The 23,885-nt window shown below is 42.8% G+C and overlaps 2 protein-coding genes across 4 annotated transcripts; one reads left to right on the top strand and one right to left on the bottom strand.

Moving 5' to 3' along the window:
* The first annotated feature begins 1,406 nt into the window (after positions 1–1,406).
* On the top strand, positions 1,407–11,894 carry map3k12 (mitogen-activated protein kinase kinase kinase 12). 2 transcript variants are annotated; one of them, XM_030119631.1, is made up of 14 exons: positions 1,407–1,620; positions 4,173–4,702; positions 6,282–6,477; positions 6,570–6,761; positions 6,849–7,007; positions 8,235–8,393; positions 8,594–8,702; positions 8,955–9,064; positions 9,343–9,459; positions 9,558–9,686; positions 9,802–10,525; positions 10,620–10,687; positions 10,819–11,116; positions 11,478–11,894. In XM_030119631.1, exons 2-14 carry the CDS (start codon positions 4,234–4,236, stop codon positions 11,631–11,633), a joined length of 2,886 nt encoding a protein of 961 aa, XP_029975491.1. In that variant the 5' UTR covers positions 1,407–1,620; positions 4,173–4,233; the 3' UTR covers positions 11,634–11,894. The 2 variants fall into 2 exon arrangements, with proteins under 2 accessions (XP_029975491.1, XP_029975492.1); XM_030119632.1 differs by having other exon boundaries at positions 6,294–6,477.
* Positions 11,895–14,653: 2,759 nt separating this feature from the next.
* On the bottom strand, positions 14,654–23,293 carry LOC115408731 (poly(rC)-binding protein 2-like). Of its 2 annotated transcripts, none has more exons than XM_030119637.1 (13): positions 23,128–23,293; positions 22,212–22,347; positions 20,766–20,789; positions 20,653–20,685; positions 20,409–20,525; positions 20,183–20,314; positions 18,532–18,660; positions 18,324–18,398; positions 18,187–18,228; positions 17,596–17,668; positions 16,734–16,789; positions 16,445–16,614; positions 14,654–15,901 (listed from the first exon to the last, which is right to left on the bottom strand). In XM_030119637.1, exons 2-13 carry the CDS (start codon positions 22,278–22,280, stop codon positions 15,865–15,867), a joined length of 957 nt encoding a protein of 318 aa, XP_029975497.1. In that variant the 5' UTR covers positions 22,281–22,347; positions 23,128–23,293; the 3' UTR covers positions 14,654–15,864. The 2 variants fall into 2 exon arrangements, with proteins under 2 accessions (XP_029975497.1, XP_029975496.1); XM_030119636.1 differs by having other exon boundaries at positions 18,169–18,228.
* Positions 23,294–23,885: the final 592 nt, after the last annotated feature.

Raw genomic sequence — 23,885 nt, forward strand, 5'->3', positions numbered from 1 at the left:
ACGGAGGCGTTTGTTATTAATGCTTTCATTTTTAAAAACTAATCTCTATCTATCTATCTATCTATCTATCTATCTATCTATCTATCTATCTATCTATCTATCTATCTATCTTTTTCAGACAATTGCTCTGTCAGATTTATTATTTCAATTGATAGTTTTTATCCATTGTTCATATAAAACATGCACTAGGACTAAAAAAAAATTCCTATCCACATGTTTTTACGGTCAGTAATTTTATAATATCTATTTAATTTGTGTAAGCGTGACATTTCTTGAAGTTAGTTATTGACGATGTTGCTGAATCAGTCTGAGTGAAGCTGCCCTCTTGTGAACACAGAGCGACACTGCACCCAGTCTGAAGTCAACAGTGACTGAAGGCTGGACTCAAGATATCCTCAATATATGTTATTTTCACAGCACACCTCACAATGGTAGCAGAATAATACAATGTGTGCGTGTGCGTGTGTGTGTGTGTGTGTGTGTGTGTGTGTGTGTGTGTGTGTGTGTGTGTGTGTGTGTGTGATAGATAGATAGATAGATAGATAGATAGATAGATAGATAGATAGATAGATACATTTATCTATAAATTTAACACTTATCTTGCTTGGCTGCCCACAAAATGATAAAGATTTTAATTGCAATGAAATTAAATGGTGAAATGTACAATTTCTGAAAACAGGGGAAAAAATTAAGCCAGCGGAGTATGCAATAACTGTTTACATGTATTTGAGATGTCATATAATGTGCCTTACTGTTTTATATTAGCTGGTACAAAACTATTTTACTTTCACTATCCGGTGACATGTTAATTGAATTGATAAGCGTTGGACCTTGTATCCAAACGTGAGGACACGTTAAATTTTAAGTTTTTTTCTTAATTTCACATTTAAGATTGCTTGAATGAGGCAGAATGACAGTAAATGTATTTCCTTTATGCTGCCTTAAATCAGTGACACAATAGAAACTGAGACAAGTTTCTAAGAGTTGCATTAAATCTTATATTAAGATGAAGTTTTTGACTGTGTCTTGTGCATCAGGAAGAAGGAGGCTCATGGATTGCTGCAGCATCACTTGAGCTGGTGTGCCTTGCTTAAGGGCACACTGGCAGGAGGAGCAGCAGGAGGAGGAGGAAGGGGTGCAGATGGAGCGGGATTGAAGCTCAAACACGGAGATTAGTGAATGACACACACTGTAATGACACATTTTGCGAATGGAAATGATGGATGGTGGAGAAGTGTATCTGTGTTTGCAGGAGGAGGAGGAGGAGGAGGAGGAGGAGGAGGAGGAGGAGGAGGAGGAGATGTTGCTGGAGATTGCGCGCGGCGCCCCCTCGCGGCGCTACGCGCATTTCCGTGACGTCAATTCAGCACTGGGCAGGAGACAGCTCCCTCCCCCCAAAACCCAGCGCGCCTCACGTTGCATGGGTCCCCGGTTATTGATAAGACGATCTACCCGCTGGGATCCGTCCCAGTCCGCGTGGAGCTCGTGGCTTTAGACGCTGGAGACACGAGAGGCGCGTCGGGCCGTGGAAAAACAACCGCTCGCTCTCCATCGCCGACAAAAATAGAGAGCCGAGCCCACCCCTTCTACTTGACAACGCGACATCAGCCAGGCAGAAAGGTATGGGAATGTCATACTATCCGGTTAAATGCCGATTGAATGAGGGATCGGGCTTCGCGGGTACGTTTGGGTCGGATGGAGCCGCTTCGGCTGCGGCTGCGTTCCGCACACTGCAGCACTGGAGGGATGCTGCCAAGACACGGATCAGCGTCGATGAACGCCACAAAATCATATCTGTGCAGAGCGAGAGAGAGACAGAGGGAAAAAAGCTCCCGTTACGAAATATTGTGTGTGTTGAGTGAGACGTGCAGACGCTGCGGCAGTTTTTGACTTGGCATGGACCATAGTAAGCATCGGGCTCGCAATTCATGCACGTCGGCTGTGATGCTGCTGAGTGTCATCATCACATCCTCGGTTATTTAAAGATTGATCTCCCCCTGTGTGTGTGTGTGTGTGTGTGTGTGTGTGTGTGTGTGTGTGTGTGTGTGTGTGTGTGTGTGTGTGTGTGTGTGTGTGTGTGTGTGTGTGTGTGTGCGTGCGAGCGCGCGCGCTGCTCCCTCGCACAGGCCCGGTGGTTGTTTATTGCCCGTTTGTTCACGCTCTCATTTCCCTCCTCTCGTGCAGTGGTGCAGTACAAGACACGGGGGCTGCTGGTTGAGGATATGTGAATTGGCTACATGTGCTCTCTCTCTCTGTCACACACGCACACATGCACACGCATGCACACGCAGGCTCTCGCACGGACATACGTCCACATCCACACTGACGCGGTTATGCAATTGATTACATTCTTCATCACACACACAATGCTCCTGACGGCTGACATAGGGGGGCTGCTCTGCTCTGATCCCATCAGGCACACACACACACACACACACATTGGTGGTGCTCAGAGGGACACTTAAAGAGCAGGTGACAAGTGGGGGCTGTGCTCTGTACAACCTCCTCAGGTCGATTCATTCATAAAGCCCATCTCCACGCTGGGTGATGTGATGGCTCCACTGGGCCGCCTGGTTCTCCCATTCACAGACAGACCGAGAGGAGACGAGGCTCTACTACACGGCTCAGGCAGAATCTGCTGCTGGAAATGGGGCGACTGAGTGCGTAAACCGGGGGACTGGCTCGGTGCCCAACTCACAGCACGACAGCACAGTTTTGCTGTTTTGAGGAGCTTGAATTGAAGCAGCTTTGTGGAGCTGTCCAGGGCTGATATCACCCTTCATGCTCATCATGGAACACACTGAATATGCTCTTTAACTAGAGCTGCTTGTGGGAAGTACAGATTACTATTAAAAATGTTAACACATTTGTTTTTATGAATCTTCATTTCCGTATGACGTAATGTTGAATTCAGGGTTAAAAGGCAATGGAGTCGATCTGACTAATGGCAAAGTCACAGGACCAACCCAGAGAGACGGTCACCTTCACATTTTCACCTATGGGCAATTCGGAGTCACCAGTTAGCCCCAGGTGTCTGGGCAGCAAAGCCATTCACATAAACAGAGAACATGCAAACTCTTGTCCATGACTTTCTGCCTGTGCAGCAAGAGTGCAAACCACTGCACCACTATGCAGCCCCACTCCTTTATCTTCTCCCCACAATCCACTCATCTTAACCAGAGGGCCTGCTGCTTCACACCAAATGCTGCTTTAGTGTGTCTGCGCCTGCATGGGAGAAACAGTGGCTGCAAACTCTGAGAGAGATGAGAAGTGATGTTGCGTCAGCACTGAACAGCTCCACTTTATTAAATGACCAACACACTACAGTGCGTTTTGGCCTGTGGCCTCCATCAGGGTCAATAAGAAAAGCTCTATACACTACAGATGTCAGATGTACTGATTTGTTTCCATAAATAGACTCCTTGAACTTCATCCTCATCATATGCCCCATCAGTTTCAATCTCAATACAAAGCTCAGGGAGCAGCTCCACAGTTTTAAAGGATTTTATTTGTTTTAATGTAACTGAAATGTGTTCAAAAACACTGTAAGATTTGAAATTGTGTCAGCACAGGAAAGGCTCATCATGCAAATGTCTGCTTTTATGTCTTGAGTTAGAGAGAAAACTACACTTGTGGTGTTTATAACTTTTGAAGTCAGCGTGCACATTTTAGCTTTTCAAACTACTCAGCTGGTGAAGTTGTGAATTATACTTTTCAGTCTTTCACATCTGAAGCTGATGTTTGAAAATCCAATCCATTGCTTAAAGCACATTTGCACAGTCTTTGAATAAAATGAGGTCTGAATTTTAAGAAAATCTGGACGTGAAGTACTTTCAGCAGTGGAGAGCTTCATCGTCTGTTACACTTTTGCGGATGAAGAAGCGAAACTCTGGGAACACTGGCAGCATTTATGGCTGAATGCAGTGATCAATAAATGAAATCTTTTGGCTGTAATCACTTTCGATTACACACTACTTGTGTTGAATTTTGCATTTTCTTTCCTTGTTTTACACTTCAGCAGTCACTTTATGTTTGGGGATATTTCTCCAGGAAGCTTGACATTTTTACTTACAGAGGTGAAACTGACACGTTCATCTGGAAAGTCCTAATTGTGCCGAAATGTCTGTGATTAAAAATCTAATGCATTTGTTGTGATCTCTCTTCTCTTTCAGACTCTCTTCTCATCTCTCCATCCTCCATCCACCCTAACCTGCTGTGTTGGGGTAACCCCTGATGAGTGGGACCTGTATTCATGAGCCCCGCGCCCCTTCCCCCTCCCTGTCAGGCTTCAGCACCCCTATCTCAGAGCCCCCCTATCGACGACTCGATGGAGACACCCCTGCCTGCACCCCCGAAACGGACCTGACCCCCACACAGTGTGTCCTCCGCAACGTACTCTCTATCGACACCGGCGGACCGGGGGCGCCAGGCGGCAGCAGCCCCACTCCCAGCGATGGACCCTCGGCCCACTTTGACAACAGTGTGCTAAAACTGCATGAACATGAGGCCTGCCAGTGCGGCGGCAGCGGCGGGGCCGAGGCGGGCCTCAGCCCGGAGGCTGGCGCCGTGCGCAGCCAGTCGGAGAACATTCGGCTACAATCGGGAAGCGGAGGTTTTTTGGAGGGACTGTTTGGCTGTCTGAAGCCAGTCTGGACCATGATCGGAAAGGCCTACTCCACTGAACACAAGCATAGTCAAGAAGGTATGTGGAGATAAGAGAAAGTGTTCCACCGCTTTCCGCTTCAGTCTGCTTCTCTGTCTGACAGGTTAAAAACATGGAAATCTGAAATAGTAGGATAGCGGATGCTCGTGCTTTACAGCAGTGGAAGAAGTTAAAGTCCTGTAATTAAATTTCTAGTCAACTGGCCACTTTTGTTACTCTGTGTTTCTGCAGGCTCTTAAAGTGTTGGCCTTGGGAAAGATATTCAACTTTCAATGAAAAAAAAGGACTATCTTCACAGTTATATGAGCTATGTGAAAGCTGTCATGGGCAGCCCAGGTTTCTTTATGCCTGGACGTCGGCAAAAGGTTTATTCCTCAGACTTTTACAAGAGAAAGTCAGTAAAAGGCTTTAATTAAGAGAACTATCATATTTTGTACAGATCATTCTGAAAAGGTATGACCGATATAAAGAACAACTCTCCTCCAGTTCATTCATAAGAGGTGTAAAATTATTATTGCTCACTGTTATGGCCGTGTATAAAAGTTTAAGCTGTTATAAAATCAAAATGGGAAATTGGGTAACATTTAAGAACGGTCTAAGGAGGGAAGTGCATTCACTTCCACTGCAAGTACAGGAATTAGAATTGGAGGGGTTGAATAAGTGATCATAGCGATAAGTCTTTCGCATAAATTTGTTCGTTTTAATCAGATTTTCTGTCTTCTATGTGATATTTTTGATAAATTGTGCAAATCTTCTAGTAGTTATTTTACTGAATGTAACAATTGCACAAAACCACAGGCTGAAACAGGCCTTAATCTGCAGCAATGCATTTTTTTTTAATTTTCTCATATGTTGCAATGTAAAGTGCTAACAAGATAAGTCAGTGCAGCTTTCAGTACATGTGGTGAAGCAATATTTAAAACTAAAACACCGTGCATCACATTCTGCTTAACAGGAGAAGGCAAGTAAGCATTAATCATAGCATTTTATAAAAATATCTCAATGATTGCCACCTTTTTTTTGACTGGCAGCATGACTGTTTATTGTGTGTGGGTTTCTCCCCGGGTCTGTCAGCCCCACTTTTTGGCAGCCATCGACTCATCTCGAGTTTTCACAGCTGGTCAGGGGGAGGCATGGTGTGCGTCGTCCTGCTGCAGCTCTCCAGAGATCCCGACACTTCAGTAGACCTCATGAAGAATTGATCTGCCTGTCTCTTTTATTCCACCGGCCTCGTCCGTCTTTAGCGGCCATGCTTTCACAGTCATTTAAGTAATGTCCCCGTGACAGATGACAGACAGATCGGGCTGTGAGTGGATTCCAGTCTATTCTTCCTCTTATTTTCTTCTTATCTCTGCATAAAAAAAGCAAGATCTACTAGTTTAGTTGTCAATATAGCGTTTGTTTGAAAATGGCAGGAAGTTCTGACGTAGTATTGTCCTGGCAGTCCACTCTAATAAGTAGCGTGGGCCGAGCAGAAGTTCAACAGACCCCTGAACCCTTTTCCATCCAAGAGTGTACACTGACATCCGGAGTCATCAGGGTGACCGCAAGAGTGCTACAGAAAAGAAATCTCTGTGGTTTGATTTTATTTATGAAGGTTTGTTTTCTTGACTTGTTGGTCCGAGTATAGAGTCCTGGGAAGTTCCTTTTGAGGAAATCTCCGACCTGCAGTGGGTGGGCAGCGGGGCTCAGGGCGCCGTCTTCCTCGGCAAGTTCCACGGAGAGGACGTGGCGGTAAAGAAAGTGCGGGACATCAAAGAGACCGAGATCAAACACCTCCGCAAACTCAAGCACCCCAACATCATCACTTTCAAGTGAGGAAACCGCTGCTGGTGTTCTTCTGGCTCCAGTATCGAGGAATTCGGTCGTTTACGTCTGTCTGTGTTTTCCTTTTTCTTCCTCCCAGGGGCGTCTGCACACAGGCTCCTTGTTACTGCATCCTGATGGAATATTGCGCCCAAGGCCAGCTGTACGAGGTGCTGAGGGCAGGAAGGAAAATTACCCCCTCCCTCCTGGTGGACTGGTCGATGGGCATCGCTGGCGGCATGAACTACCTACACCTCCACAAAATCATTCACCGAGACCTCAAGTCCCCCAAGTATGACTCAGCAGAGCACCTCAGAATGTTCCTACACCAGAGCTGGAAATTCATGAATGACTTGTTTATCTTACCTCATCTTTCCAGCATGCTGATCACACACGACGACCTGGTGAAGATCTCTGACTTCGGAACGTCCAAAGAACTCAGTGACAAGAGCACCAAGATGTCGTTTGCCGGAACGGTGGCCTGGATGGCCCCCGAAGTGATTCGCAACGAGCCGGTGTCAGAAAAAGTGGACATCTGGTAAGTCTGGCAAAGTAGTAATTTTATCTTATGTTTGAAAAAGTTGAAATTTGTTTTGTGACTCACTGAAGCTGTTTTTAATATTTAACACTTAATGAAAAGAGCTCATGTTAATATTGTGATTATGTGTGTCATGGAAAGGAAGCTAAAGATTCCGTGTGCTTTGAGTGTAAGATATAGATTTTATATAAAATGCAGTTGAAGTAAAATGCAACCAAAGGAGGGATATATATATATATATATATATATTTATTTTATAAATGTGAAAAAAATAATGGCAACAGGCCAAAGCCTGCCAGTCAGCATTTCAGACTTGAAACTTCTCCGTCCTGTTTAAATTAGCTCTCTTATAGGTGTCTTAATTTATCAACAACTGTATATATCAGCAACTCTGAATATGAAATTTGTTAATTGATGGACAGAGGATTAGTCTTTTCTCAAATGAGTGGTGTCATAAAGACGAACCAAAATCAGGTTGAAACATTTCTCAGATTTAAATGAATATTAGAACTACAATAATATGTTTGTACTATTAAACTTTCCTAAAAAAAATACAGAATTCTTTCTCAGTGCATGAGAAACAACAAGACGATATTTAGCAGCTTTTGCTGGCAGTCAGAAATAAATAGAAACAAATATGTACATATATATATATATATATATACATATATATATATATATATATATATATATATATATATATATATATATATATATATATATATATAAGAAATTGTATAATCAGGTAATCTAACTAATTAATGGACAATGATAATAAGGTGGCGAAAGACCACATGTAGTTTGGCAAAAGCTTCTTCACTCAAGTAAATGTAAAAAAAAAAACGTTTTAATAATCCAAATGATGGGATTTTTTTAAAAGAAAAAAAAACTTCCATCAAAGGTTTGTTAGATAGGATTTGAACTTTTCACCCTATTGTTCATCGACTTACCTGCTGTACTCAGAGGGCAAGCGTGAAATTCTATCAATAAATATCAACCAGTTGAGGAACCTTCCCATCAGCTGTTTGCAGTCTTCTTGTGAAAACCTCAAAACGTGAATTTCCCAGGAAAGCATCCTTTCTGTATGTTGTACTTCACAGTTAGATTAATATTTGTTTTGATATAGATATTACATTAATTATGTTAACACACACACACACACACAATAATATACTCTTCTCACTCAGTTAAGAGCATGCACAAAGTAAATCATGACGTCTTTTGAAGGTCGTTTGGCGTGGTGCTGTGGGAGATGCTAACCGGAGAAATCCCTTATAAAGACGTGGACTCATCTGCCATCATCTGGGGCGTGGGCAATAACAGCCTTCAGCTGCCCGTACCTGAAAGCTGCCCAGATGGCTTCAAGATCCTCCTCAGACAGTGCTGGTGAGCGGCGGCCAGAAACAGGCAGTGAGGATGAGGAAAGGAAAATAATGAGCACAGCGGGGGGAGAGTGGACAGGCGAGCAGACCGGGGCAGTCGAGGCAAGAGTTGAAAGTAACTACACGGGGAGGTGTGAGGCAGTGGTTAAGGGGTTTATTGATTTTACACTGCAAAAGTACACAGCCGTGTTTGCTATTTTGCAGGAATTGTAAACCCAGAAACAGGCCTTCGTTCCGTCAGATCCTTCTGCACCTGGATATCGCTTCGGCGGATGTTCTCTCCACTCCACAAGAAACGTACTTCAAGTCTCAGGTGTGTTATTTTTGGTGTTTTGTCAGTTTTATTGAATTACACATGAGTTAAAGAGGGATACCATGCGGTACAATTTTGCTGTGAATTCAACAGTATCTTATCAACAGGCGCTGTTTCAGATACTTTATGTCAATAGATACATACAATCAAACACAAATCCATTTCCATCCACGCATGCTTACAAAGCAATCAGACTTCAAGTGCCAGACGAAAACAGGCAAGAGCTGGTTAACAGAAATGTGCTCTCATCAGGCTGAATGGCGAGAAGAGGTGAAACAGCACTTTGAGAAGATTAAATCTGAGGGCACTTGTCTCCACCGACTCGATGAAGAGTTGATCAACCGCCGCAGAGAGGAGCTCAGGTTTGGTTTTTATCTTTTATGATTTTTTTTTTTTTTTTTTTTGAAGGTTTAGTGACATTAAAGTCTTGTTATTGCATTCACTCGATGAGCAGTATTTAAAACCTGAGCGTCGCGGTCCTGTCACACGTGTGAGGCCTCTTTTCCTCTGCCTCATTCCTTAATCTTACTCAGCGGCCTCCAGGGATGACATAAAGCACCTTGAGTGCACATCTTTTGTCGAGGATTCGGACTCTTTCATGCGGATGCACAATGACGTCAGCGGCTTCTTTTCTTTTCAGGCATGCGTTGGACATCCGCGAGCACTACGAGAGGAAACTAGAGCGGGCAAACAACCTTTACATGGAGCTCAGCGCCGTCATGCTGCAGCTGGAGCTCAAAGAGAAGGAGTTGCAAAGGTATGAAAAAAAAATATCTGTAATCACAGGGTTTGTGGCTCACACATTCTGGAAATGAGTCAGCCTGGGTGCATTCACACTTTGGCGTTTCTCCCCAGGAGGGAGCAGTCTCTAGATAAGAAGTATCCAGGTTTGTTCAAACACTCCAGACAAAGCAGCTCGTCCAACTCCATGGACAAACTCATCAAGAAGAGAAACGTCCCGCAGAAACTGCCCTCGGGAAAGAGGTGTGAGAATTCTTTTCAGAGCACATTTCATAAAAGATTGATTTTGAGATGCATAAATGAATATTCATCAGGCTTGTGGTTTGGAGTTGCTGACTGATCACTCCCACTCTTTCAGGCCAGACATCCTGAAATCCGAGGTAATCATTCCCAAAATGGATTCCTCAGTAATGCAAGTCACTATCCCAGCCTGCCCCAACAGAAGCTCCACCTCTCCCAGCCGGTCTCGGAGGGTAAAAACCCGCCACCGTAAGCCCGGGAAGGGAAGCAGCGGGGACTTGGCGGGACTGAAAGCCAATCAGTCGTCCCCTAACAGAGACTCCACTGCCCAAGCTAACGGCTCCACGACCAACACCTCCAAGCAGCTGCTGGAGCCGTCCGCGGCCCTGCGGGGCCTCAGCCACGAGCAGCAGCAGCGGCAGCTCTCCTCCTCCAGCCCCGACCTCATCTGCACCACCCTGGAGGCGGAGGGTCAGGGGAAAGGGGAGCCCTCGGTGGGGGGGCTGGAGAGGGGAGGCAGCCTCAGCGCCTCTGCCGGTTTAGGGGGCTCAGAGAGAGGAGTGGGCGGCCTGGACGACCTCACGGAGACTCCTCCGCGCAGTGACACTCCCAGCGAGGACGCCGCGTCCTTCCCGTTCTCCAGCAGCCCGGACTCGCCGTGCGGGAGGGGCGCGGCGGCGGGACGGGGGTCCCTGGGGTCCCCGCGCCTCCCCCTTGACGGAGAGGACAAAGACGAGGGGGCCGGTGCCGTCAGGTTGCCCCGGGGGGCGTCGGGAGGGATCGGGAACCAGCACCTCACGCCGTCAGCCATCCTCTACAGGGCAGCTATCACACGCAAGCAGGTACGAGCCGGGTGTGAGTCCGTCCTCTTCCCCCCGTCCCCCTGGTGGCACAGCGGCCATTTTCACTGGTGCATCTTTCCCGTTTCGGCTACAGAGGCGTGGAGTGTCATCAGAAGAGGAGGAGGGTGAAGTTGACAGTGAGGTTGAGTTGCCACGGAGACGGTGAGTAAAACACTGTCCTGTGTCGTCGGAAGATTTCCTCCAGTTATCTTCCTTCTCTGACAAGTTGCTGATTTATTCAGAGCACCAAGAGTCATTTCTAATTTGCGGTGTTCTTTTTTTAAATCCTCCAGACGTCCGACCAGCATTACCAAGTGCCAGTCGGTGTCTACCTTCAGTTCGGAGAACCTGTCGGTGTCGGACGGCGAGGAGGGCCACACGACCGACCACTCCCACAGCGGCACGCCCGACGTGGTCAGCACCAACACCGACGACAGGCTGGACGACCGCAGCGACGACCTCCTCTCGCAGGGGTCGGAGATCCCGGCGGACAACACCGATCCTGCACAGGCGTCCGACGGGCTGTCGGAGAGAGAAGGAGCTCTGGGGCAGAGCAAAGCTCAGCTGGACGGCGGGCAGAATTCTAATGAGGTAAAGACGCTCCGCAGAGGATCTCGTGTGTCAGTCTGTGTCATCCTTTTGAACCGACAAACCCACTGGTGCAACGTACATTTATTCAAGAACTCCGTGATGTTGAGTTCCTTCCTATTGAATCAGTTCGTTTCATGGGGTTTAATTTATATGACAAATTCATGATCAGACCAGAGGAAGATTCAACAGATAACACTGAACGTGTCATGAAGAAATAAATCCTCCAATTTTTATTTTTGTTTATTTGTAAAAATATATATAGCAATTATTTTCCTAACCAAATTTCTGTGTTTTGTTGACATGAAGTGTCGAATTCAACAGAACATTAAAAATGCCTCTCTCCACTCCACGCTCTCACCAGAGTCGGGCCTTGTGCGATGATTCTGACTGCGACAGCGCCGAGCTGGATCAGTCAGGCAGCGGCGAGCCCAGCCGTCCCCCCAGCGCCGGAGCGTGGGCGCCGCCGTCTCAGCTCTATCAGGGGTCTCCGCAGACGCCCCAAACAGGACCTCCGTAGTTCACAGGGACACAAGCAAAGACCTCCAGTGAACAACCATCACAGGCGTCACACCAGTCCGTCAGTGCAGTACATTACTGTTGTCATGAGGGATCGCACCTACTCCACCAGTCAGACTATGACAAGTTGACTTATGGTGTCTCTTAAGTTTGTTGGCTGGCAAACAAGCATCAGATGACATAGGACATTTGTCATAACCTGATATTGGATATTTTGGCAGCTTGTCACATCACATTATTGTCAGTTAAGTTTAGTAGGGGTTTGTTTGTTTGTTGTTTTTTTTTTTTGTCTTTTTTTTAGGCAAAATAGTTACCAAGGTAACCTTAGCCACTTGCTCCAGTTCAGCAAAAACCCTTCCACAGACGCACGCACAAGAAGACACTATGATGTTAGTCCTTTAAACACTCTAACCCTCACTCTGGGAGCATCCGTCACGGTACTCCGCACACTAATGCATCAAATACTTATGAATAATAATGTAAATATCCATGACATACCACATGAGAAATATCTAACTTTATTTTATTTGTAAGATAAAATGTAAGACTAAACGGTATGCAGCCCTGTGAACAATGCATGACTACATGTTTATAATTTATGGTTCGAATGTGTCCGTTTTATATTTTGTGAAAGTTTACACTTTTTTAAATCCTGAAAGTATTATTTGAGTTATTTTGTTTAGTTTTTATTTATTTATTTATTTATTTATTTTTGTTAATAAATGTCAACACTCAAAAAATTCAAAATGGAATGAAAATCTCACCACGACATTGATCATGATGCATATTTAGGGTTCTCAGTAGACAATATTTTATTTTTTTTAATTCTCCAGCTACTGAGTTTTGAATACACGAAAGACACACTTGAGGTTTTTGTCAAGTTTATCACTGTTCTGACAGAAGGAGAGACCTCCAAAAATTTTTCACTGTAAATACACTCAATTGACCACTTTTTTTTATGTACACCAAGTTGATAATATGGCAGAATTCTGGCTGCAAAATCCCATATTATGAAAACATACATTTTTATTTAGAAACATTTATGAAATTGATAAAGTGGTGCTGTTATTAAAATCATCTTATTGCTGTCCACAGGGTTGAAGATATTAATGGACCAAATAACAGTTTAAAAAAGCCAAGCTGCATCAATATTTCAGTCAAACAGTTGATGAACAGTGTAAAGTTGTTGAAATGTCAATTATCAAGGAGACATTTAAACATTAGTCTTGACATTTTTTTTCTTTGACATCTTGATGATTTTTAATGAGATGGGAAAAAAAGACTTCTTTGCATTTTTTTTTAAATCAGTGTGGCTCTATTGGAATTGCAGTCCTCGTAAGATAAACAATGTTTTGTAGCTGTGTTGAAATTGACTGCTCAGTAACAGACTGACAGCTCTGTGTTTATTGAAATGGTTTAAAATTGTCGAGTGGTGCAGTCTTGCACATTTAATTTTGACCTTGAGAAAGAGCCAAGCTATTATTAATAATATTTTAATAATAATAATAATAATGGATTCACTCACATTCAGAAGGAAAGAATTTATTTCAAAAAGTAATAATTTGACAGCCCACTTTAATCACGCAAACTTCCTACATTACCCAGAATTCATTGCTGTCAGGAAAACTCAGCTGACAGCAATTTAGCTAATATTTCCAATTAGTGAACATTTGTGCTGCACATAATTCCAAAAGAAACTCTACAATCTGTTTCGAGGTAAGCAAACTACTTTCATGAGCACACGCGACTATATTCACACGTTTTTATCCTATTTTTCCAAAGTTTCGGACCGAGCTGCCGCAGACGAGTTGTCTGTGATGCCTTCGCGTTTTTTTTAAATGTCTCAACTGTAATTTTCAGCATTATGTATACGGTTTGATTCGGAGATAAGTGGTAGTTTTTAACATTCCTTTTGGGGTGACTACATATTTTAGCCATGAATCACTTGAAAATTCGAAAATCGTTTTCCAATGTACCTGAACGCATCCTTCTTGCTGATGAACTCCTGCTGGTCACGATGCTGCTAGGCTTGATACAAAACCTCATGTGTTCATTTTACCCTTTAAGATTACTGCAGAAGTAGCCAGATAGAGAGTAGAGCACTTCTCTGTGGTGGTTACTAGTAGAACAGTAAGTATCCTTTGGTTTTGGATAGAAATGTTTTGTTTTTATACAGCATTGCACATTGTACCTGTAACATAGGAATTATATCAAAAAGCAAAATATTATGAGCAACAATAAATAATGTATTGGTTAAAAAAGGTGGTGGTCATGTTTAGTTTTTTTTTTTGAGCAGGGGTTATTTCCCTTCAGGCAACTGAATGAGAAATAAAATGACTGTTTACAGTGACTTTGAAGAAATCATGCTATTTTTACAGCATTATGATATCTCAAAATATAATTGATTCACATTTTTGGACTGTAACAAGACAATACATAAACACAGTGGGACAACTCAGACCACTAAACGCTCCAAACCAGGACGCAAACCAGGGTTTTCTTGCTGTGCAGTCACAGTGTAACCACTGCAGCACTAGCCTGGAAAGTCAGAATGTTAAGCGTGAAAGGATGACAAGTTAAAGTGCTTAACGTGAAAGAAATTGTGAAGAATTACACAAATTAAGGAGAAAGATGATAAAATTTAAATTGATATTCAGAAGGAGAATGAGATGTTGAGAGTGAAGTCAGAATGTAGAGAATTAGAAACCAAATGTCAACAATAAGAGACATGTATGTGATTGGAAAGAAAAATATCTAAGAGTGAAGGCAAGCTAAAGGACAACAGAACTATAAAATATTGGTTAGCATTTCCACCTAATAGGAGCCTTTCTGTGCACTTTCACGAAAACCCATTCGATTGTACTTGGTGGCTTTAACATTGTAAATTATGAATGTAAGCGGTTGTCTTTGTCCTGTGACGGACTGGATCAGGGGCGTAGAATACATTTTTGTTCAGGGGCCAAAAAAAGATCTTCCTAGTGTTTTTAATCATTAGTGAGGACAAAAACAACCAAGATACAATAAAGCATTTCACATCTTTTATTTCTGCATTTCATTTCTTCAACAATTTAATTGCACCCAGATCTACAATAGTTTGAAAACGTGCACAAAACGTGAGTTTCTTCATCCTGCAAAGAATAATAAAAAATAAAATCTGACCCAGGCAAAAAAGGATAGCAGGAAACTAGTGTTAATTCTATAGTTCTCCTTCTAGTTAATCATAATTTAATACCTCAGCATAATATACTTATAAAGACCAATATGTCTTGTAGTTTTTGCCCCTTGCAGCATTCCCCAGCCCTGCAGTTAAAAAAAATATTTTCTCTATTTAAAACAAACATTTCAATGTTATCGCCATCATCATCACTGTGGTCTTAGTAATTTCAGAGAAAAGAAAATATTTTCCTCTCATTTCGACCCGCTCCCAGATACCGAGGCCCACCCACCCTCATCTCAGCGGAGCTCAAAAGTCCTGACGGAGAAAGAAAACGGATGGAAACAGGAATGACACTTAACAGTATTACTCAGTAAATTAAAAGGTGAGACATCATGTAGCTTAGAAATCTCTTCTGAACCCACACAAAATTAGGGCTGAATCACCTTTCCACTGTGACACTTTTTTTTTCTTTTTTTTTTTTTTTTCCTTTTTTGTTTATTTTCCTGCATACATCTTCAGCTGGAGATTATTTCCACCCAGTGAAACCCGTTAAACCCACAACAACTCGCTCTGGAAGTACAGCTGGCAGATGTCCATGATTCTACTCGTACAAGGAGCGGCGTGTATTAAATAAAAATAAATAGATATTCAAAAAAGGAAGGGAGAGAACAGTCCATCTATAGTGTTATTCTTTTTTTTTTCTTCATTTTTACATTTTCTAAGAAAAATCTGACATAAGAAAAAACATTTGCCTTTTCAGATTTTTCTAAAACTTTTTTTTTTTACCTACAGTATATCAAGAAGATCATACAGATATACAGCAAAATAGTAAGGAAAAAAATACAACAGAAGGAAGTCATTTTAAAAAATTATATGCAAAGGGAATTTAAAAACATAATAAATAAATAAAATACCAATATCATGATGATGGTGCAATTACAACCGAGTAGGTGGTCTAACCAAAGCAGAGGACAAAAACAGTGAGTACTTGGTTTTTGCATTAAGTTCAATAAGGGACCTCTTGGTAAAAAGTAGGGAGGGGGGTTACATTAGGTGCTGATGAGAATCCTCCATGTCAGTTGGCTGCAAGTCCAGTAGTTTCAGAAGACAGCCTGAAGCAGAAAAACAAAGGTTTAACATGTTATCACTGAGATACAAACATGATTTCGAGGGTCAAAATGCAATCTGATTTAAAATCTGATTGAAAACTTTTTGGTTTCCTGAGATGCAGAATTATCTGACAGAGGGATTTTCCTGTCTGAAAAGCTCCAATGATCACAAACTGCTCTTTGCAAATGTAGCTGACAAACTTGTGGGAGCTCTGTAAAACCGCAGCTCAGACTATTATTACACCACAGAACTTCCAATGAAACTCAACAGTGGACTGAGTGGGTCAACGGGATAAGACAAAGTAACTGAAAAAATATATTAAATGACCAAGATCAAAAAGTATTTAGAAAAATTAATATGTCCATTTAAACTCAGATGTATTCATCTTAATAAGCCATTTACTTAATTAGATTTAACCACAAATTCTTCACTTTGTAGCTTCTATTAAAAATAGCAACTGAAATAAATTGCTAATACGTTTGTATTTGGCGATGAAGGCCCAAAAAATTCCTGACAAGACGAAGTTCAGACTCCTGTGTTCTTACCGGGCACTGATCAGGTACTGGGCCAGGCCGATGCTGGCGTGGGAGCCCGTGATGGTGACCTGTCTGTCAGTCGAACCCTCCACAGGGTTGGCGATCTTGATCTGAGCCCCCGACATCTGACGGATCTCATTGATCTTTGCGCCCTGACGGCCGATGATGCAGCCAATGAGCTGGACAAAAGAAGAAAAAAAATCATAAGATTGCATTTATTCAATGCAAAAAAACAAAAAAAAACCTTGTAATTTTTAGTTTAGAAAATGTAAATAAAAACTGAAGAAATGAGACTCACATCATTTGGAATGGTCAGCTCATGAGAGCCGGTTTGTGCACAAGCGTCCATCCCAGCTGCAAATAAAACCAAGTTATTTCAAATATACAGCAATTACAAAGCATCTTTAACTTGGGGATGGAAAATATAGCTGTAGATATATAGAAATATCTACCAGATATAAAACATCTGACAGATATTTGTGGTCATTTTAAAAATAGGATTAGATATTCAAGGGCAGTTTGCAGTCCCATTAGAAAGTTATGATTTTTCAGTTACAATAATTAACCTATCTAACAAAGCAGGACTTTAAACTCTCTGCCAATAGATGAGCGTCATCCTGATAGATTGATCAAAGTCTAAATGCAATAACATTCCAAATCACATGTGATCAGAGTGGCTCACATTCTGGAGAGACACACAAAGAAGTAGAGCTTTTAAACATTCTGCATACACCAGATCACAGCAGATAATCTCCTCACTCACGAAGTATTTAACTTTCCGTACCGAATTCTTCGTTTATAAAACCAGAAACCAAAAAGCTTAAGTTGAGCAACTATTCAACTCGCTACACCACACTACAATCATTGTTTTTATGATGTTAAATAATGCTGATCTGTCGTTGAATGCCTCAGGTCGACAAGTGGACTGCTAATAATGCTAAATGTACTAGCATGAAAGTACTAGCATGAAAGTAAAGAAACATTTATCACTTCATCCACACTTTAACCCATTCGGCAACACTCTAAAGAATTAAGCTTGTTTTTATAGACGAACAATGTTTTATCATTATTGTTATATCAATATATAATTTTCAGAGGTTTTAGGTCAGTGGTGGCCAGGAGGTAGAGGAGGTTATGACTGATGCAGTCTGTCCACCTACCCTGGAAGGCCTCGTTGCCGTGCGCCACAGAGAAGGGGCTCTGCTGCATGGCCAGCTGGTGAAGTTTGGTGAGCTGTTGAGACGATGGAGGGGAACACAAGACCAGTCAGGACAAGGTGAAACTTGTACTTAGAGACCGAAATGTTGCTTAACGTTGAGTGATGGTAGTGAGCAGAAATCATGACGTGAAAAATGGAGGCTATGACTCGGCTTTAAGGCCCCGTTCACACGATGGCTTCAAGTGAAAACAGAACTTTTACTTTGCATCTGTTTGCAAAAACAACCAAAGGCACCAACTAGTGACCTAACATGAAAACTACATCGTTTTCAGAATTTATGTTGTTTCCATGTAAATAGGCATGATTTCCAAAACGTTGCCGAGTAAATGCAAAAATTACACATTTTCACTCGAAACTGTGTAAACGAGACCTTAAGGATGAGGAAAAAACACATCTGTGTTTTAAATGGATAAAAGTGTCTCAAGCAGTGGTGGGGAATGGAAACCAGAAGGATGGAAAAAGAAGATGGCATGACTTCCCGCGATCGAAGTTTCAAATATATTGAATCACTTACAGAGGGCCCTTCACTTACATCAGGCTGTGGAATGGGGTGCTGTCCTTGGACAGCATATGCCTGCAAGGAGAAAAAGAAAAAAAAGCTCTCAGGAGGGCGTGGCAGTGTGGCACTCAGTCTGCTCGTACTCAGTGTGTGCTGTGTTGACCGTTTACCTGACCACCTGCAAAGATGACAGGAGAGCCTGAGGGTTTGGGTCTGTACGGGATGGTCACTCCTTTTGGTGGAGACTAAGAACATGAGAGAAAGAGAAAAAAAACCAACCTAAACATCGACAACCAGTAAATCATCCAGAGTGTCGACGACGGCCGTTTAGCACTCGCTAAACAGGAAAAGCAGCATTGCATTATTTGGCGTCCGTACCTCGAGCATGACGACGCAGATCTGCTTGACACACTCGATGATGGACTGTGGGGTCCCTGCAACAGTGATGGCACGCTCTGTGGAGTTGGGCAACATGTCCCCTGCTACTTGTACCTGAGCTCCTGCCGACTGCAGACACACAGACACACACCTTGTCGGTAAATGCAGTTACCAGCAAGTTCGACTTTGAATTTAAATTTTGTTTTGAGTCCCCAGTGAGTTGAAGGATTCTTCTTTTTTTTTTTCCTCCCTCTCCATAAAAGAAACAAGGCAGTCAGGCCTGTTATTACTGCAGCAATATGCTTCAGTTTTCGCTTGCATTTGAACAGAATCAGATTCTATCCACATCTGATTTCAGTCTGAGAGGACGACACAAACAACACATGAAAAAGACGCACTCAAATGTGAATGATGCAACTAGATGAAACAAAATGAAGCAAAAAATAAATAAATAAAAATGGAGGGAAACTCGAGCGTGCAGAGAAAAGATCTCCTGAATGTCTGTGACGGAGAAAATATTAACACCCCGGCTGAAAGAGAATCAGATAACACACAATGGGGCAAGATTCCTCATCCGTGGCTTAATTTAAAAGAATAGTTTGAAGCTGTTGTAAAAACAGAAACAGCAAATAGAAAGCTCCTTTAAGGAGAAACTTCCATAGTTTTCAGTACATTTAAGAACGTGTAGTTTCCTACTCTCACTTCAGTAAAAATACTGAATCAAGACTCGCATTTGAAAAGGATTGTTAGCATAAAAAAAACACCATAATAATTACTACCCTGTTAAAATCTACAAGTGACTGAACATTTGAACTATTAAAGCTCGTGTCCGGAGTTTTGAAAGAGAGAGGTTTTTTTAATCCAACGTTTCAGGGTTCCCCCTCCCTCTGCTTTCTCAGCGACCAAGCCACACCCCTTCAATTATGCACGCGCATTATCCGTTGGGTGAAAATGAGAGCCTCCGAGTCCTACAGCATCCTACATGTTTAGCCGTTTACGGTGGACGTTCAGCAGACAGTGGATATATCCGAGGTAAGCGGGGCGGCTGCTGCGTAGCTAACTCACCTCTGCCTGGGCGAGCGGCCGTGCTCTCTGGCTGCGTGCACATGATGATTGACAGCATGACAAAGCGGAAGCTCGAAATCTATTGGCCGACGCTGACCAGCGCTTTTTCGGATAACATGGGGGTCTATGAGATGAAGGCGGAGTTCATAAATAAATTTTTATATTGCTTTATGCTAATATTATATTGTAGTATCGAACCAGACTGACACATTGAAGCTCTGTTAAAAAATGATACATACATTGGAAACGAACTGAAACGCCAGACACAAGCTTTAACTGCTGGTGTTCAAAGTCAAATAAAATACTTAAATAAAATTATTCATTCACTGTCTAACCTCCCAAAATTTAGAAAAAACTTTATGAACAATAAAAATGCCATTAAGGAAAGACATGGGCAGCTGGTGGCCATATTTTAATTCAATTAGGTTACTTTACAACCATTTAATTACATCTTTGTGTTAAATAAGTAGATGCAAAGCTTCCCCATTGTTATATAATTGAGAATAATTTGGCCCCCACCTTCATCAAAGCTGCTCTTTCTTTGAAAATCTATTTGTTGAAGAAGAAGGAAACGCGAAACACAAACCTCTCTGATTTCTTTGATCTTGCAGCCTCCCTTGCCAATGAGCGAGCCGCACTGACTGGCAGGAACGACGAGGCGCATGGTGACTGGCGGTTTGCTGGTGGCCGTACTGTTAGTCATTGAGGTGCTGATGTCCTGCAGGGAAGGCGACACAGACACTGAGCTGAGAAACATCTCTCTGCTGCTGCGGCTTCTTTCAATTCAGAAGTGTTTCTCAGCATTTTCGAACCTCCTCCAGTTTCTGTATGATCATGGAGAAGGCTTTAAAGATGGAGGTGGTGGGTCCAGCGAGGGTTATGATCCTCTCTGGACAGTTTCCCTCTGAGATGTTGATACGAGCACCACTCTGCATGAACAAGGAGTGGGGAATCAAACAAACGTTTTTTAACATCCGATAGATGAGCCACCATCCCTGAAATGATCAAGATGTTTCTTATCATTTAATTACATTAGGGGGAAAAAAAAAACATTACCTCCTCTCTCATCTTCTTCACTGACTCTCCTTTCTGTAGTAAAAGCACAAATAAGCAATATTTACAAAAGGGAGCAGGCACATGGCATCATTCTGGCAGCAAAAAGCACTCACCTTGCCAATGATGCTTCCAACCTCCTGCAAACAAATAACAAAGATGCACATTAAAGCAATACATGCATTTTTAATGAGGTTGTTTTCTGCCTTTTAACAGACCAAAAGAGTGAATATACACCTTCTCATCTTGGAATTCTTCAGAGAAACATCATGGGTAAAAGGAAGACAGAAGATTTTCTTGCCAGACTGTGTGCCTTCTTTTGGATGTGACCAGGAAGTGTTGCAGGTAGGAGGTCGAAAGTGACATTTGAATTGATACTCCCCGAAAATATGTGCCAATCAAATTAACTGTAGCCATGTAAGTCACTATTCATTCACAAATTTCCTATGCTGCTTCATTCAACATGGGGTCAATGAAGCTCAGGGTGCTGGAGTAAAACAAAACTAAAAAAAGCTATGTTTTCAACATTAAACACCACAAATCTTTGAACAGCAACCCGCATTTTCAGTGAGTAACAAACTGTTCGAATCCTGCTTCACTTGGCATTCATGACAAAAAATATGTGAAAGAACTCGAGATTATTTATTCCTTTCAGATGTTGACTCTGGGTTTACATGTATTTACTATAATATATAACTCCTTTTGGCTTGAGGTTAACAAATAAAACAGCTCTGAGTAAATCTGTGACATTACTCATTTAGTTGTTGGTCAGGATTAACTGGCTCTTGAATTCAGACAAAAAAGTCACTCTTAATGCCAATCCCAGGACCGATAAACCAATTCTCACAGCATTTACAGCAAATTTTAGCTCTCCCAGTGTTTCAGTTACTCAGGAGGACACACTTCATGCCAGCAAAATTAATCAAACAACTTATTGTTGGGTAACAGGAAAAAGCAAGAAGGTTAACATTGATTCAGACCAAAGAACAGACTGACTTGCCAGATTCACACTGAAGCTTTCAACATACTGTTATTGTGAAGACAACATTTATGTTGAGGAACCAAAGCCTCACGCTTTACTTAGGAACAAAAATCAAAAACTAATCTCAATATATTGTGAATTTCAAAAACAAGCAGGCTGGTTACAGAGCCCAATGCAACCCACCACCGGTCTAATCTGTCCTGCCACTACCTCTCCATGAACTTGAAGTATCCGTAGGCTTCTAACATCTAGGTACTATACAGAATATTGTGTTTTGTGCAGTTGCTTGGGAAAGCATCTCTTCCTCCCAGACAAACCACCTATACACACTTGTGGAGGATTCACCTCACACCTGATAAACATTGCTCTGGTGTTTCACTTCTGTGCTGTGCTTCTCCATCACCACAATCCCTGCTCATTTGCATTTCAACTGCCGTCAGTGTTACACTCGCAGCAGCAACCTTTAGCATTTGATCTGCGTGGACTACGTGTTGAATAATCCTGGCTTGCTCAACAGAGTTGGAGCATGAAGTCACACTCATGACAGTTGTAGTTTCACTTTGCATGCGGAGACACTCACCTTTCCGTGCATGAGTAACCTGATGGTTAAGGTGACATTAAGTCCTCCTTCAACTAGACTGGTGTCCATCGCTGCAGCTAAGTCCACGCAGTAAACACTGGTCAGCAAAGTGGGTCTTTGGTCACTGGTTGAGCGTCTGCAGACAGAGAGGGAAACATGACAAACGTGCTGAGAGGAGGCGTTTCACTCCACGAGCCGCCGCCGCTGCTGCTGCTGCTGTCAGTGCAGATCAATGAGGTGATGCAGCCACTTAACATCTTGGAGACTCGAGCTTTTTCTAGACTTTAACAAGGTTAGCCAGCTACTTGCAGAGAATGGGACGTTTCAGTTCAGTAATTCACATTAAACTGGCCAGAGTCCACTCATTCACATCGGCACAATGACCCTCTGTCTCCCTGCGGATCTATCTATTTCCTGGCACTGCGCAGTTGTGGCGACATGGCGTTTCTCTTTATTTTAGTGGAATAACCACAAGGTTGGCCAAGTCTGGGTTGGGGAGTAGGGTCACTCTGGCTGGTGTGCATTGCTTGCGATCACAGAGAACCTACAGGATCACGTTTTGCATGACAAATCCTGTTTTGCAAACACCAGCACAGCTTGTCACGCAAAGATTTGATTGCTAAGTTAGCAGCGCAACTTCTAACAAATCGCTGCTGTTTACAAAGTGTGCAACTTAACTGCCGCATTATCCAACCATTGCATCTGTAAAAACCACTCTGATGTGGCGGCTGGGAGCCAGCTCCTGACCAGCCGCAGAGTTTAGCACATCAGTATTTATCCGTCCAGCACGCTAGCGTTAGCATCCAGGAAGTAGTCACGTCCCGCGGCCTACGGAGCGCACTGAGTTATCTCCGTCCTTCACTCGTAAGGGAAACAGAAAGAAACGCAAATCCAAGCGGATTTTCCGGAGTCTTACCCGAACCGTCCGTCGAGGTGTGTTCAGGGGGTGGGTAGGGTGACAAGGGTGGAAGGGGGAGAGGTTCGGGAGGGAGTTTTGAGAGGATCCGGGGAAGAGGGAAGAGACGCCGCTGTTCGATCGGACTCCACTCTTCTCTTCTGCTCTGCACAAAAGACCAAGCGCACCCAACCCTTAACACCCCCGCCCCGCCCCCCTCGTGCACTGCCACGCCCCCCTCCGCAGGTCAGCTCCGCCCATCGCCGTGCGCCCCCGCCCACCAGGACTGACGTCATTTTAATGGTCAAAACAGACCTGTGATACGACATGCTTTTTTCAGGTTCTGAAATTTTTGTATTGAAATTTCAGTCTAAAAATACCCAGTGTGGCATTTTAACCTTGTGATGCCTACTGCTTCAAGGAGGGGAGTAACATCCCGTCTGTAACCTCATAATCAGCTCAGAGTACATTGCTTTTTTTGAATAATTGTGCTGTCTGGAAGTTTGAAGTACAGGTAGTGTCAATTAAAAAATGAGGAGAAACGTTTTGGCACATCAAGTCCATGTACTCCATCTCAAAAACATGGTCAATACGTTCTTGTAATCATGAAAGTGAATTCAGTAATTACATTTAAATAGCACTAAATCCTTTTTCACCTTGAAAAGTGTAATTTATTTTTTACTTCCTTGCATTCAATTGACACATGTTGCAAATTTTAGTAGACACATTTCTCACAATTACAAATTTTATATGCATTTCTTGAGTGAATATGACAGAAA

This window comes from Salarias fasciatus, chromosome 20 (assembly GCF_902148845.1).
Source record: "Salarias fasciatus chromosome 20, fSalaFa1.1, whole genome shotgun sequence".
In the NCBI taxonomy this organism is placed as follows: Eukaryota; Metazoa; Chordata; class Actinopteri; order Blenniiformes; family Blenniidae; genus Salarias; species Salarias fasciatus.